At 47.9% G+C, this 13,296-nt stretch overlaps 1 protein-coding gene across 2 annotated transcripts in view; it reads right to left on the bottom strand.

Annotated features, from left to right (window-relative positions):
* TJAP1 (tight junction associated protein 1) overlaps window positions 1–13,296 on the bottom strand; it is a 42,586-nt gene that overhangs the window by 11,389 nt on the left and 17,901 nt on the right. The window contains exons 3-6 of one of the 2 annotated variants that reach the window (XM_026081225.1): window positions 7,987–8,081; window positions 6,374–6,427; window positions 4,270–4,428; window positions 873–901 (exon numbers count right to left, since the gene is read on the bottom strand). In XM_026081225.1, coding sequence (XP_025937010.1) covers window positions 873–901; window positions 4,270–4,395 — 155 coding nt within the window. In that variant the 5' untranslated portion in view covers window positions 4,396–4,428; window positions 6,374–6,427; window positions 7,987–8,081. Of the gene's footprint in view, window positions 1–872; window positions 902–4,269; window positions 4,429–6,373; window positions 6,428–7,986; window positions 8,082–13,296 lie in introns of those variants that run through there. The other variant, XM_026081226.1, reaches the window with a different exon arrangement.

Genomic DNA, 13,296 nt, shown 5'->3' with positions numbered 1-13,296 from the left:
CAGAGAAGCACATGCCAGCCAGCCGTGTTATCAGCTCCCTCTCATGTTACAGTGTTGGGATAAAACCCACTAGCCAGATGGGCTGCTCGGCTCCAGTGTCCCTCACTGGTGAATGAAACCCACTCAATAATTAATCCCAGTCCAGGTTAGAGGAGTTGAAGGCAAAAGATTGAAAGCCCTTTCTGCTCCCCCTGAGCTGTCCAAAAGCCCTCACACTTTTAACACATGGTAGAAAGGGCACCCCCACTCAGCCTGAGCCCAGGAGCAGAGGTGACAGGGTGCAAAGGGAGATGTGATCACAGCTGTCAGGCAATCCCATTCCAACATTAACTGCTCCATTCCTCTCCAGCCAGGACGTGCCTGGTGGTCAGAAGCATTTCCTGCTGCTTTTCGTTCCTTACTGCTCAGTCGCTCAGAGAAACTCAGAAATACAGCTTCTATCTGGCAGTGCAAGCTCACTCATCACCATGGCTTGGAGCACAGTGCTAGCAGCTGTCTGTCCCCACACCAACAGCAGCTGCCCCTAGTGCCTCGCACCAGAAGAGCGTCAACAAAAAAGGTTAAGAAAGGCACTGCTGTCTCCACCTTTATTAAGGTTTCATCTCCTATTTTTTTCCACACCCACCAACTCCTCTGCCTGCACCCGCACTGGGGAGCTCTTTGTCCTCCCTCCAGGGAAGGCAGACATGCAAGGCAGATGTTGGCAAGGCACAGACTAAAGCTCTTCCCACATGATCCCAAGAGGCTTCAAGCTCTGAGGGGAACCCACAGGGCCAGTCAGCTTTGATATACAGGTGGCACAAGCAGGACATGAGGAATCAGTACCACATAGTTGCAGCACAACAAGCATAAAGGGGAAACAAGACACTTACTTCATCCTTTCTGCATCCGTCAAGGGATCCTGCACAGGGAAGAAAACAGTTGTGAGATTCTTACAGAGGAAGAGTGGGTCTCACATACCATCCTAAAGGGCAAAGTCTTGATTGCTGGGCTCTATCTAGGACTCTCCCTCACCTGTTCTGACAAGCTATGCTAGACAAGCATAGGGAAACTGGGAGCTGTACACACTGCTCAGCTGGCTGATACCAAGACAGTCCATGTTCTGGTTCAGGGTAAAACAGCTAGACCAGAAACCACCATACAAGTTGGGCAACTTTTCTCTCTCACAATACAATCTCAGCATCTCCTGTAATGTCGTCACCTTAGCTGGTGTTTCAGCTCCCTGCACCTCCACAGTTACTGGGTAGCAGGAATCTCACAGGCCAGCACACACAGAATTAACATGTCACCACAGCAGTCAACACTGGAGAGGGCACACAAAAACATTAGGGAGAATTATCTGGGAGCTGAAAAACTTGTCTGCCGTTTACTTCGGCCAGATTGTGCAGTGAAAGTGTTTTCTTTCTGTGGACTTGAGACCAGCCACTGTAACTAGTCTGGGGTAACACAAGAAACATCAAAGGCCAGAAAAGCCTGTGAATGAAACTAATGTTCTGAACAAGATCCCCAGGGAGGTCTGGAGCAGGGACCTGCAGAACAAGGAGACACAGCACAGCAATAAGAATACACGGCTCAAACAGTTATTCTCACTCCCTCTGCGCTCTCTGTGCTAACCCATGAGATGGCTGCTGCCTGCCAGCATGGCAGGAGAGATTTTATTAACATTAGCAACCACAATAGTTTCTTTGATAGCCCAAGGCTGCAACCATTACGACAAAGGCCAGGCTGTCCACAGGATATTTTGGAGGCTTGGAGTACCAGCAGCACTGCACAAGCCCAAAGTGCTGCTACCCTTCAGATCTATCCATTAAGTGTCACAGCCAGCTCCGGGCTGAGAAGCCACACCACAGAGACAGTTTTGGATGAGGCTAAGCTGCTAGCAGTACTAGAGAAGAGAAATCATCCCAGTCTTGGTCCTAAGACATCATGGGGCTGCTCCCCTCATCAATTCACATTTTAAAAGCATAGTGCTTAGTGCTTGCATACACTCTCCCACTCCTAAAAGCAAAGCATCAACCCATCCTCTTCCTACATTCCAACCCCACATGCAATGGGTTAATTCATGCACAGTTATCTAGCAACTGCCCGCCTTCCTCCCCCCCCCCCCCAAAAAAAAGAACAACAGCTCAGCATGTGCTTGTGACCAAGCAAAGGGGATATATGATTCCTACTTAAATGAGGCTATGGCCCCAAAGCAGGGTGGAGAAAAAAAGAAGGCTTACAAAGACCTGAAACAGTCATCAAATATAGAGATTCCGTAGCCCAGGATACACAAGTATAGGGCATACACAAAGTACCAGGAGCATCCAAGCAGCTCCTGACAACAGAGCTGCCTGCCTCACGCATGCCTGCTCCCCACAGCCTCGGGGGGCCTCCAACCTGCCAACAGCTGGGAAGTCTGCAGTGGGGAGAGCAGCATCGACTCCTGCTTTCCTAACTCCTGGGGCCAAGGGGAAAGCTGGTCCCTCCTGGAAGGATATGCCCAATCTGGAGCACAGCCATGAGTGACACCACAAGAGAGCAGCTTCTGGCGATTAACCACCCAATCAGGCTGCTCACCAACACCAGCACTTGTACCTCCATGCACATCACCTGCTATCTTACCCCATCTCAAACCCCACTGAGGGACAGAAGAGGTTTGCTCTTGCAACTTCTCCCTCTCCACCCCTAACTCATTTGAAAGAGTTTCCTACAGCAAACAAGGTGATCTGGCAGGCCTCACACTGAGACCTTGATCCTCACAGACACAATGAAAGCTTTTTGACTGCATTTCCCCAGAACAAGATGTCATACTCCAGCAACCACCGGGAGATGAGAACAACACGAGTGTCTCAGGGCATGTTCTCACTCCCCACACTGGCTTTACAGACAAACTGAGATCCAGGTCGGGGCACTGGCCTTTGTGAGACCTCTGTCTGTGAGCCAGTGGCCCTGGCACCCACCTTGTTTAGTGTCACGCTGAAGGAAGGGGAGGATCTAGATGGGGAAGGCCCCTCTCCCTGACTCCAGCATGTTGGAGAGGAGCAGGATCCTTTCTCTGGGTAGTTCAACTCCACTGCATGCTTCTGGCCAAGTTTAGTACACAGATGGTGTGGCTGCAATAGCCGCTAACTGGGGCTGGTCTTGTCCCTTCTGCCCTCTGTACTGCTTTTCCATGAAGACAGTGAGTGCTGCTGCCCAGATGATGTTCCTGTCAGCCCCAGCTCTGCCAGTTGCTGCAGGTCATACTGACACAGATCTACTACCCTCCTCTCCAAGGAAAGGAGTTTCTCCTTACTGTCCTTTCTCCCCAGGACAGGTTTCTTTCTTAGTCTGGAAACTCTCTCAGCTTCTTCAGCATGCTTTCTTTGGCAGGAAGCCATTCCCAGCCTCTCACGTTTCATCTCTGTTTTTCTTCTGCTTGGACAGGGGGATCTTTCAGTTGCATGATTGGTTTTGACCTCTTCCAGGTGACCTTCTCCCCAGCCTTCTGGCACAGGACCTCTGGGGAAAGGGGGAGAGTCCTGGTCTCGCTCTGCTCCTCTGGCCTCTCCCAGTGAGTGCAAGCGAATGGGACTCAGCACCCGGTGGGTAATCTCATCCAGGAATTTGGAGAACTGCAGCTTCTCCTCTGTGGTCTTCTCCTTGCGCTTGACAGAGTCAGCGGCACCGCTACTGCTGTGCTCCAGGGAGCGCTTCTCCCTAGGCTGAGGCAGAGCTGAGGACCGCTATACGTGTGTGAGCCACAGCCACAGGCAAGTGTCTCTACTGAGCGAGACTTGCATAAGCTCCCAGGGCGTGGGCCTGTCATGCCGGTCTGCTTCAGGATCCCTTTGAGAGGCAGGTGTGCGGAGGAGACTCGAAACTTCCTTGGTGTCAGGACTTCAGGAGGCTCTTTAAACATAAGCGAGCGCTCCAGGCTTCTGCTCTTGAAAGAGCAAGTGGGAGGGTGTCTTTCATCTCCATACACCACAACTGTCTCCAGGCTGAGGCTCACAAACTTGCTGAGGTGTCCATGACTGTGATTTGGGCACTGCTTCCCACTTCGCTGCCCCATCTTTCCACCATGCAGCAGCGCTGGCGAGAAAGTCCGGCTCTTGATATTCAGCTCTGCTCTGCAACCTGTCACTTCCTTCTCACCGCTTGACTCCAGGGACCACAATGAGGAGAGAAGTTCAGGTTGCAAACCTCAAACCCCTCTGCCTGCTTGAGCTGGCCTGCCTTGGCATAACTAAACCCCGTTTGCTGGTGTAATGGTGCTAAGCCCTTTGCCACCCGGCAATCCGTTACCTGACTCTGTTCAGCCAGGATCACGCCATCCTGGTTGTCACGAAGAATGGGAACATCGTGGCGGATCTCACGATGCTGCGGGGGCGCCTTGCGGTAAGGCTTCTTGGACGGAGCTGTGCTTGACATCCTCCCGCCTATGTGGCTCCGACAGCAGATTACCTACCAACAGCAGAAAGGGCACAGAGGAGAGAGTCGCAGGTGCTCCATCAAACCCTAGAAGCTACCCAGCAGGAAATCAGCTCCCCTGAAGTCCCAGAGCAGGTCCCCATGCAGGGTACTAATAGAGCAAGGGAAGGAGGTGGCCACAGGCCTTGAGCAGCAGCTGCAGGAGAGAGGAGCGGAGTAAGAGGTAGCTGTGTCCTTCTCCCAGCCAGTGAGAGCAGAGGGCTGGCACATCCTCTCCCCCCCTCTGCACACACTCGCTCATGCAGTTTGTGTGTGTCCAGATTATACATAGCAAACAAGAACAGGTCTCAGAGCAGCATATTGTTTAGGCTCTTTAGCAAAGGCCTTTTCTGATATGGAAACTGCAAGCCTCACAGACAGCAGTGACAGCTGGGGCAGGAGTTATTGATCATGTGGTGTCACTGTCAGCAGGGACTTCGTGGGAGGAGACTCCAGTCATTAAACAGCCCAAACCCACAAGTTTTTAGCTTACACTTGAACCCAACTGGGGCAGACCCCAGGAGGCTTGTCAGAAGGAGGTACTATACCTTTACAACTGCTCATTCTGTCAGAAAACCCAGAGAAGACCCCAAAGTCACAGATAGCATCAAATGAGGGAGCAACGCCACTAATGTTGGTACCCAAGGTCAGATGTTGCAATATGTTGCAATACACAGCAGTACCACTACGAGAAAGACCAGATTAGTTGCTGCCCCTTCATCCCAGCTGTGTGGGGCAGGAGGATTCCTTATAGGCAGGAGCAGTAGCAGTACAGGAGCAAAAATGGGGCAGAAGGAAAGCAGGTATCTGCACACATGGAAGAATCTTCTTCCTTCTGCCACCTCAAGACTGTAGTGAAGGGCAGAGAAACTTCCCCAGGCAGCCAAGATTTGAGTCATTCCAGTGGGCACAGAACAAGAAGTCGCAGATGCCAAGCACTCCGTGCAGGGCCTGATACCAGATTTTCCCCTGATGACAACACACGCTTTATTCATGGTCCATCCTATATTTGGGATAAGTGCCCACTTTTTATACCCCTTTGCCTTGGTGGATCCTAACACTGATCATMGGCTAGTGTCTCCGCAGTCCTCAATGTCTGAACTGCAGTACTCCAAGTGCAGGACTTGCTTCAACTCAGATCCCCCCTGCCCTCATCTACAGGCAGGACCATTTGACTCTCACTCACACACCTTTCAGGCAGTTGTGACCCTCCCTATAGACCAGTGGGTACCGCCAGGTCAGTGACCTGGCAGATTTCACCTGCTTTGTATTTTGGCCAGTGAAGTTTTATAAGTTAAGCATCTAAATGGAGCCCCAAGAGCCCTCTCCAGTTTTTATATGCTCTTGCCTAGCTGTGTCTTCTCAACACCTAGACTGAGCCCCCTGAGAGGACTGGCACGTGTTACGTGTCTGCATGTAGCACAGAGTGGCTCCAAGCCACAACAGGCTTTACACATCACAGGAACATTTGCAAGCTGTCTTCCACCCTGCTGAAAAACACAGGTTCACAAAAGCCTTTTATGTCCTTTCCACAGACATAAGCAACTTCTTAGAACTAACCTGTAAAGCTCCTCCATCAAAACCCTGTAAAACTCACCTTTGCTGCAGTCATTCCCTCAAGGTCTCTTCTCCTAAAAACACTGAAGTAGGTGAAGGGATCTCTAATACTTTAATCACATCCAGCATACTGAATGTACCTTCCACAGTATCCCCAAACAAAACAGCTAAATCTGCCCTCCTAGGAAGGCATTTCTCCTCTTCAAAGAGGAATGCTGAAATCCTGGCTAGAAGCAGGTTTATCAGCACCCCGCCAATCACCAGGCGATCTGGGGGACTCTTCTGTCAACTCCTGCCACGCTAAGGACAGGAGGTGCCCATGCAGATATCCCAAGTTCGAACCACTGTAATTTTTCTAGCCCACAAGAACCTGAGCACTTACCAGCCTGGGCTCAAATCTGAAGCCTCATGAAGCAAGGACACTCACTCAGATGCCCTGAAGAAAGGAAACACAAATAGCTTAGCATCTATCAAAAAGTCAGTTTTGAAACCTCATCTCATAATTATGTAAGGAACAGGGAATGTTTACAGCAGAGGACAGCTGAATGCGCATCCCACTCCAAGTCCCTGCCCCAATTCACCACAGATCTTCTGAACGTAAAGGAAATTAGCTTTGGGAAGTCGGAGTCAGCAAGAGCTGGAAAGGCTCCTGGCACAGACATATGCAAGGCACTCAGAAACTCTGCTCCAAAATCCAGGAAGCAACAGCTTCAAGGAAACCTTGGTTCCAGGCAGGCCTAGACAAACCTCCTGCCAGATGGGGTCCTTACAGCTAATCTACTCCTGCTGCTCTAGAGGGATGCTAACTGCAAAGCCTTAGGTACAGAACTTGGTAATGCTAACAGTTACCGCACTTGTCCTTTTAAGTCAGTGCTTCTGCTAACACTGTATCTACAAATGAGCGGGCAGTCACCAGACTCTCACTTGAGCCAAAAGGTTATTTCCTTGTGCCTACAGCTTTGATAGCCCACCCCCCTGTAAGAGGGAGGAAGGCAAGCTATTCTCTGACTTCCAGCAAGCAGCATGCCATGCTCTACCTTGCTGCTAATAGGCTGCTGTAAAGTAATGCCCATCCAAGCAGGGACACAACACAAGTTCAGAAACAAACTTCCTCTCTGTTCAAAGCCCAGGGTACCCATCACTACAAGAAGAAAAATGCACTGACCTGGGAACTAGCTGTAAGAGCCTAGCTCTGTGGCTATCTCCCTGCCATTGGCACGAGAGAGATTGCAGTTGGGCCCTCCCTTCCCCGACACACTTCTGCTGCTGCTGCTTTTTCCCAATCAATGGCACCAGGCCCTGGGAGGCAGGACAGGAGTGCAAGGCGTGGAGCAGTTGTACGCACATAGGGAGAGCCAGATGGAAGGTGAATGGAACAGGCAGGCAACTGGGACCACGCAAATTTAAGTTCTGCCAAAACAAGTTGAAGAGGTGCCCCAGCACTGGCCCTGCCCCAACAAGCTGTCTGGCCCCTTTCCTTACTACAGTGCTATAGTCGGGTCTCGACTAGCACAGGAAAAAACAGCTTCACAATCACATAACTGCTCTGCAGGGCAAAGCTGTAAATTCAGGGAGAGAGAAAGAGAACGTGCAACTCCAGGAGGGACCAGGTCAGTGCAGTTTGAACCTGCATTTCCACCAACTCCCAGGAGTTCGTTCAGCATCAAGGCAACACCACCAGCCRCAGGTTGGCAGACAAGCAGAGGCTTCCAGGAACAGCTGCCCTCACAAGTCCATGCATGTTTCCATCGCAGAGGCGCTCAGAACAAACACGCCAAAAGCTTCAATGTCTCTCAGCATGCAGTTCCTCAAGCTCAAGCAGGACTGTCCTGCTTCCTACCCACTATCTAGCAACTCTGCTACTTGCCATCTCATCTCCACCTACCTGGAAGAGACACCAGGATTTGTAATCTATCCCCATAATCGGAGAATTTCCAGAGACACTTAAATACTCACAGTCCTCTCCAGGTAACTTCCCCTTAACTAAGGACTTACAGATTCAAAGTGATGATGTGTCCAAACATCTCTGGCTGCTTGTCTCCGAGTCAGCTTTCTGCTGTCAGTATCCAGCAGTGTCTGGCCAACAGCTCCTGAAACATGAGAAAGGAAACTTGGTGTCAGTCACCTATCAGCACAACACATGAAAACAGGCATGCGCAGCACAGCTGCCTACAGCCAAGTGCCAGGGCAGGAGTCAGCAGGAAAATGCTGCACCATCAGGCTGCTACCTGATGGCAGGACCCTGTAGTGAAACAAGCTCCTAGTCTTCACTGTGCCCCAGAAAGGGAAGGTCTTTTAACCATCCCTGCACCAAGCAGGAGGCCTATGCAGACTGGAAGCACGGCTGCCTGGAGCCAGGCTGCTAATCAGTCTCAGAAAGGCAGCAGTTTTTCCAAGAAGGCTCCAGGGGTCATTGCTTCCCCACTTGTGTTCTTATCCAACATCAGAAATCCAGCCTCTGTCACTCTGCCCCAACCACCCTGTCACACTCAGCTGATTTATTTCTGCTGAATTCCCTCCACCAAGTAGCACAGTTAAACCCTTTCTGTCTGCAACACCTTGGCTTTCTTTGCTACCACAGATCGGGGGGAGAGAGAGAATCCCAAGGTAGCTCAATTCACCATACCTCCTTTCAGAGAAGAGCAGATGCTCTCTGCAGAGCAGATGGACCTTTTGCTCCAAGGCAGAAAAGCATATAGATAATACCTAATAATAGAAATATGCACAAATTCTGCTCTACAATCACCAAGCTATTCACAAGCCTCTCTCAGGAGGAGCTTGCAGTCAAGTCCACATTTTGACTACTCCAGAGCAGCTCAGCTTTAGCCTGAAGCTATAGCAGGAGGCAGCTCTTCCATCAAGTCTTTAACCATTTTAATTAGCACTGTAATACAATAGGAAACTTAACCTCTTGGTGCCTTTTATCTGCACTTTCCATCTCTCATCAGCAAGCAATGCTCCTGTACATTTACAGTCCTCCTCCTAGCCAGCTACTGTCTACAGTAGCTCTAATTCTACTTTCTTCTAGCTACTGCCTAGAGTAGTTCCAGTATCATTTCTGAGCTAACTGACAGATACAGCTTCATTGGAATGGCTTGCGTGAGGCTAGAAGACTTGGGCTCACACTGATCAGGCAGCAGTGGTCATGTCTTCCAGACAAACAGACACAAACACACAGTGGGTCAGAAGACTCCAGAAGAAAACTAACAACTTGCTTTGTTAATGCAAAAAGCTGAGGAATCTTCCACTCCCTCTTAAAGAGAGAAAACATACAACCTCTTTCCCTTTCACAGTGACAGAGTGCAGTTCATCATCTGAATGCCTAAACTCGCCTGCAGTTGTTTCTATCACAGAGCATCCTTCATGGCAGAATTCACCCTCTCTACTTGCAGAATGGCTACATTCTCTGTGGGGTCTGGGAAAGGCAAAATGTTTATCACACATCAGGAACATGTGATACAGCATAGAATTGCTTAGACTATTCTGTACAGGATCCACAGAACTAACAGCCACTTGATATTCATGCAGAAAACACAACACTACCCATCTGCCTCACTTTGTCTCCAGTAGACCTCTTGCTCTTCACAACACACCCAAAAAGGGACAAAAAAAGCCAAAAGGGAACCCTTTGGACAAAAGGGGAGAGCACTGAAAAGAGTGACGTTTCCAGACACCTACTCTCTTCCTGACACTTGGCAAGTCCCTCAAGCCCCTGGGTAACTAATATTAGGCTTTGGTTCTCAGACTAAGAAGCACCCAGTTTTTGCCAGCTTGCAGTTGAAGCAGTTGACCATTCCCTGCAAAATGCAGGGGGCAGAGAAGGACTTGCAGGGTTTTCCCCATCATCACTTTTTCTTGTGTTGTCTTTTCTGCCCCTATAAAGCAGCCTGTTTGCCAGCGTTCAAGCTCAGCAGTCTCCATTGTGATTATGTTGCAGGGAATGTTTCTCATTTCAGCCGTTGCTTCATCTTTCCAGCCTTCTCCTTTTAAAATAGCACCTTTTTTAAGGTAGCATTTCTTTAATTTTACTTTTCATTCAGGAAGATAAACTTGAATGATAAGAGAAAATATACTCCATAACACAATCAGAACCATATTTGTTTCTAGTGCAACAGTACAGAAACATTCCTTAGCTATCACAAAGTCAGAGTACCCTGAAACACCCTGATCCCTATACCCATGTGCAAAAAAAAAAAGCTGCTACTGTTCTGTACCACGTATCTAAACACTACAGCTAATCCAGAATTTTCACTGTTTGGGCCAGTAAAGGAGATTGGCACACACTGCTCTAGGAGGTAACAATTTCACTCCACTAGCATCATAGGAAGCAAAAGCGAGAGAGACTTGTTCACTTGCCTTCCTGTGCTTATATGATAGAGTCAATCTTAGCCTCCATGTGTCTCAGGATAAATTACTTGAGAAGCTGGTGCAGCAAGCATGCTCAAGACAACTAATCAGCGAGATGGATGACGAAAGAACTGCATCAAGAGGCCCCGTCCAGGAGAGATGAGTCTGTCTGAAGTCAAAAGCAGCCCCTGTAGACTGCTGGTGCCAAGTATGATGGAAAAGGACTGCAAGGTTATTAAAGGACACTTTAACATTTAATGAGAGATCATCTTTTCATTCAAAGAAGGAATCTCAATTAGAAATACGTTCAGATCCATTCTGTCGCTGGCTACTTTGAGGCTCTACTGCAAAAAAAAAAAAAGAAAAAGAAAAAAGGATGACTACTCCCAGTGCAGAAACTTGCATCCTAGTTCTGCTTGTATCAGGTATGTTAATGCTCAAAATTCAGGTCTGAGTAATAGCATTACAGTGACTCTTGTATTAAAATTGAGTTTCGGAAGGATTATTGCTCATTCCTGCTTTTTCATACCAATTAACCTTGATTGTTAGGCAGAAAGCTCTGTTCCCAGCATGGGAATGACTCCAAGAGACATCGAGAAAAAGGGATCAGACTAGCTGTTGAACAATGGGCCACGTAATAAGCCCTACTTAACACCTAATATATTTCCAAAGTGAATGAAATCAGTAGACTCTACAGTCTTACATAGTTCTTGTTGAATATAAATACCACTGGACATATCATGTGTCTGTTATATCCATTCATCCTGCGGAAGTCCCTTAAAAGTTATCAGAATCACACTTTCGTCACAGTCCCTCCCTCCTTCCACAATACAGAGATCCCAGTCCCCTTATTTCAGTTACACTCCACACCCTTAAGTAGGCGTTTTATGATCTACTATCTCCAGTGCGTGACGAGTAGTTTAACTTCCCTAACTCTTTTATAAAAGCCAGAACAGCTCTGCATTGCACAGGAAACACTGCTCTAACACTGCTAACATGTAACATGCTCTGGAATAGAATACAACAGCTGATGGACATTGTAACGGGAACAGCACAGGAAGCACAGGACCCGAATCCAATTCCCAGAAGGAATGTTAATGGAGAATAAAAATACCCAAGGGAGATTTTGACCAGGAAACAAGCACTAGCTTTCTAATACATATAAAAGCACAGAACCACCTTTAACGGCTACCTCTGAAATTACACAAGAACCAGCTCAGCAAAAAGTCATCTGCCAAGTTACCTTTAGCACTGCCGGCTACCGAAAGGGCTAATGATAGCTTCTTGTCCAGAAATGCTGACACACAGGAAGCCTGTTTAGTTTGTTCAGTGATCCCTTTAGCTTGATCTCTTTAGTTTGTTCAGTGATCCTATCAGCTCTCACGAGGTGCTTTAGGCTGCAAATTTCCAGAGCCTCTTTACCTTTGCACCTTGGATTTCCTGTCCTTCCCTACTCCATCTGTCTTCCTACCCCTGCTCTTTTAAGACATCTTCTGTGCAGGGAGAACTAAGTAATCACTGTTAGACCTCATGCAGAAGAAGCAACACTAGTGAGGCAATGACAGGGACTTTTGGACCAAGCTTCTTAGATATTTAGAGATGCAGACAAGGCCCTTAGACAAGAACTCATGGAGATTAGGAGAACTCTGAGAAGTTCCTGAAAATAACTGTCCAGTCCCTGCTAACAAAAGCAAATCTTGATACTCTAACACATGCATTTGACAAGAGCTGGTAGATCACAGGAGTGAAATTAGGGAACTATGGCCTTAAGATTTTTCTCCCAATCACAAGCTAGGGAACAGCTGTAGCAAGCAAACATTTGGAGAGTAGTGAAGGAAGGAGTAGGTGAACATTTCTGAAGAAAATAAGCATGTAGGAATTCCCTTTCCAGGCCTCTGCCAGCTTCTATGCTGTGGAGGAAGGGAAGAAATGGGGAAAAAGTAAAAATAAAATAAAATCATATGTTACCTTCCTAGAGTATAAAATTAAGACAAACTAGGAACAGCTTAAGTTCTTCAGTGACCAAGAAGTGGCCTTCTCAGCCCCTATAAACATTCTCTAAGTCTCATACAACCCACAGTAATTAATATCAGTAGTCCTCCTGTTYCATCCTTTGATCTTGAAAGTTCTGAGAAAGCTATACCCTTCAACTCCTCAACGCCAGGGACTGAGTCATTGAACTGTCCCTGTAGCAGAGAAGAAAGCAATATTAAAGTATGCTCCATACTGCAACCTATATGCTCGCCTCAATATGCTGCTCAAAACATCTCAGCCCTCTATGAGTCTCAGTAATGCGGAGACAGCTAATACACTATACAGTATCTGCCCAGACTGACATAGGAGCCTCCTTCCCCCAGTCCTTATTTACAGAGGACAGATGGACAGGTTTGTTTCAGTTACCCAGCCTACAGAGCATTTTCAACATTGAGGAGGCTTCAAGTCCTGTCCTGATGCTTGCAGGTGCTGGCAAAAGCACATACCAAGAAATGAAATGGCTGATTACAGCAGCCAGCTTTATTCTGAAATGCTACCACTATAACCAAGCTTGCAGAGTAATTCATATGCCAGCTTTGTTCCCGTAGAGCCTTCACCCACAAGCAGAAAATACGAGATGTATTAACTAGATTCAGCGTATTCAGCAAGAAAGAAAACTGGCATCTGCAGTAATTAAGTAGCAACTTCTTCCTTGGCCATGAGCTTTGTACATGGGGAAGTCACCGTTCATACTGAGGTGCATACTGGGGAGACACAGTGATTGGGAAACAGCATCAAACTAAGTGAAATTTCTCTCAAGCTCTGCCTAGCTGCAGGAAAGTCCAGTACAAACCTGCTCAGCCATCTGAATCCTTTGAAACATTAAACATTTAAAAAGGTTTTGAGATGCTACTTTTGCTACATACACAGCATGCAAACCAGGTCCGTAGGCACTTTTAGTGGCAGGCTGACGGGGAACCCTAA

The sequence above is a fragment of the Apteryx rowi genome, unplaced genomic scaffold (genome assembly GCF_003343035.1).
Source record: "Apteryx rowi isolate R43461 unplaced genomic scaffold, aptRow1 scaffold_54, whole genome shotgun sequence".
NCBI lineage: Eukaryota > Metazoa > Chordata > Aves > Apterygiformes > Apterygidae > Apteryx > Apteryx rowi.
The sequence above is the reverse complement of the archived record's forward strand: the minus strand, read 5'-3'. Positions and strand labels throughout refer to the sequence as shown.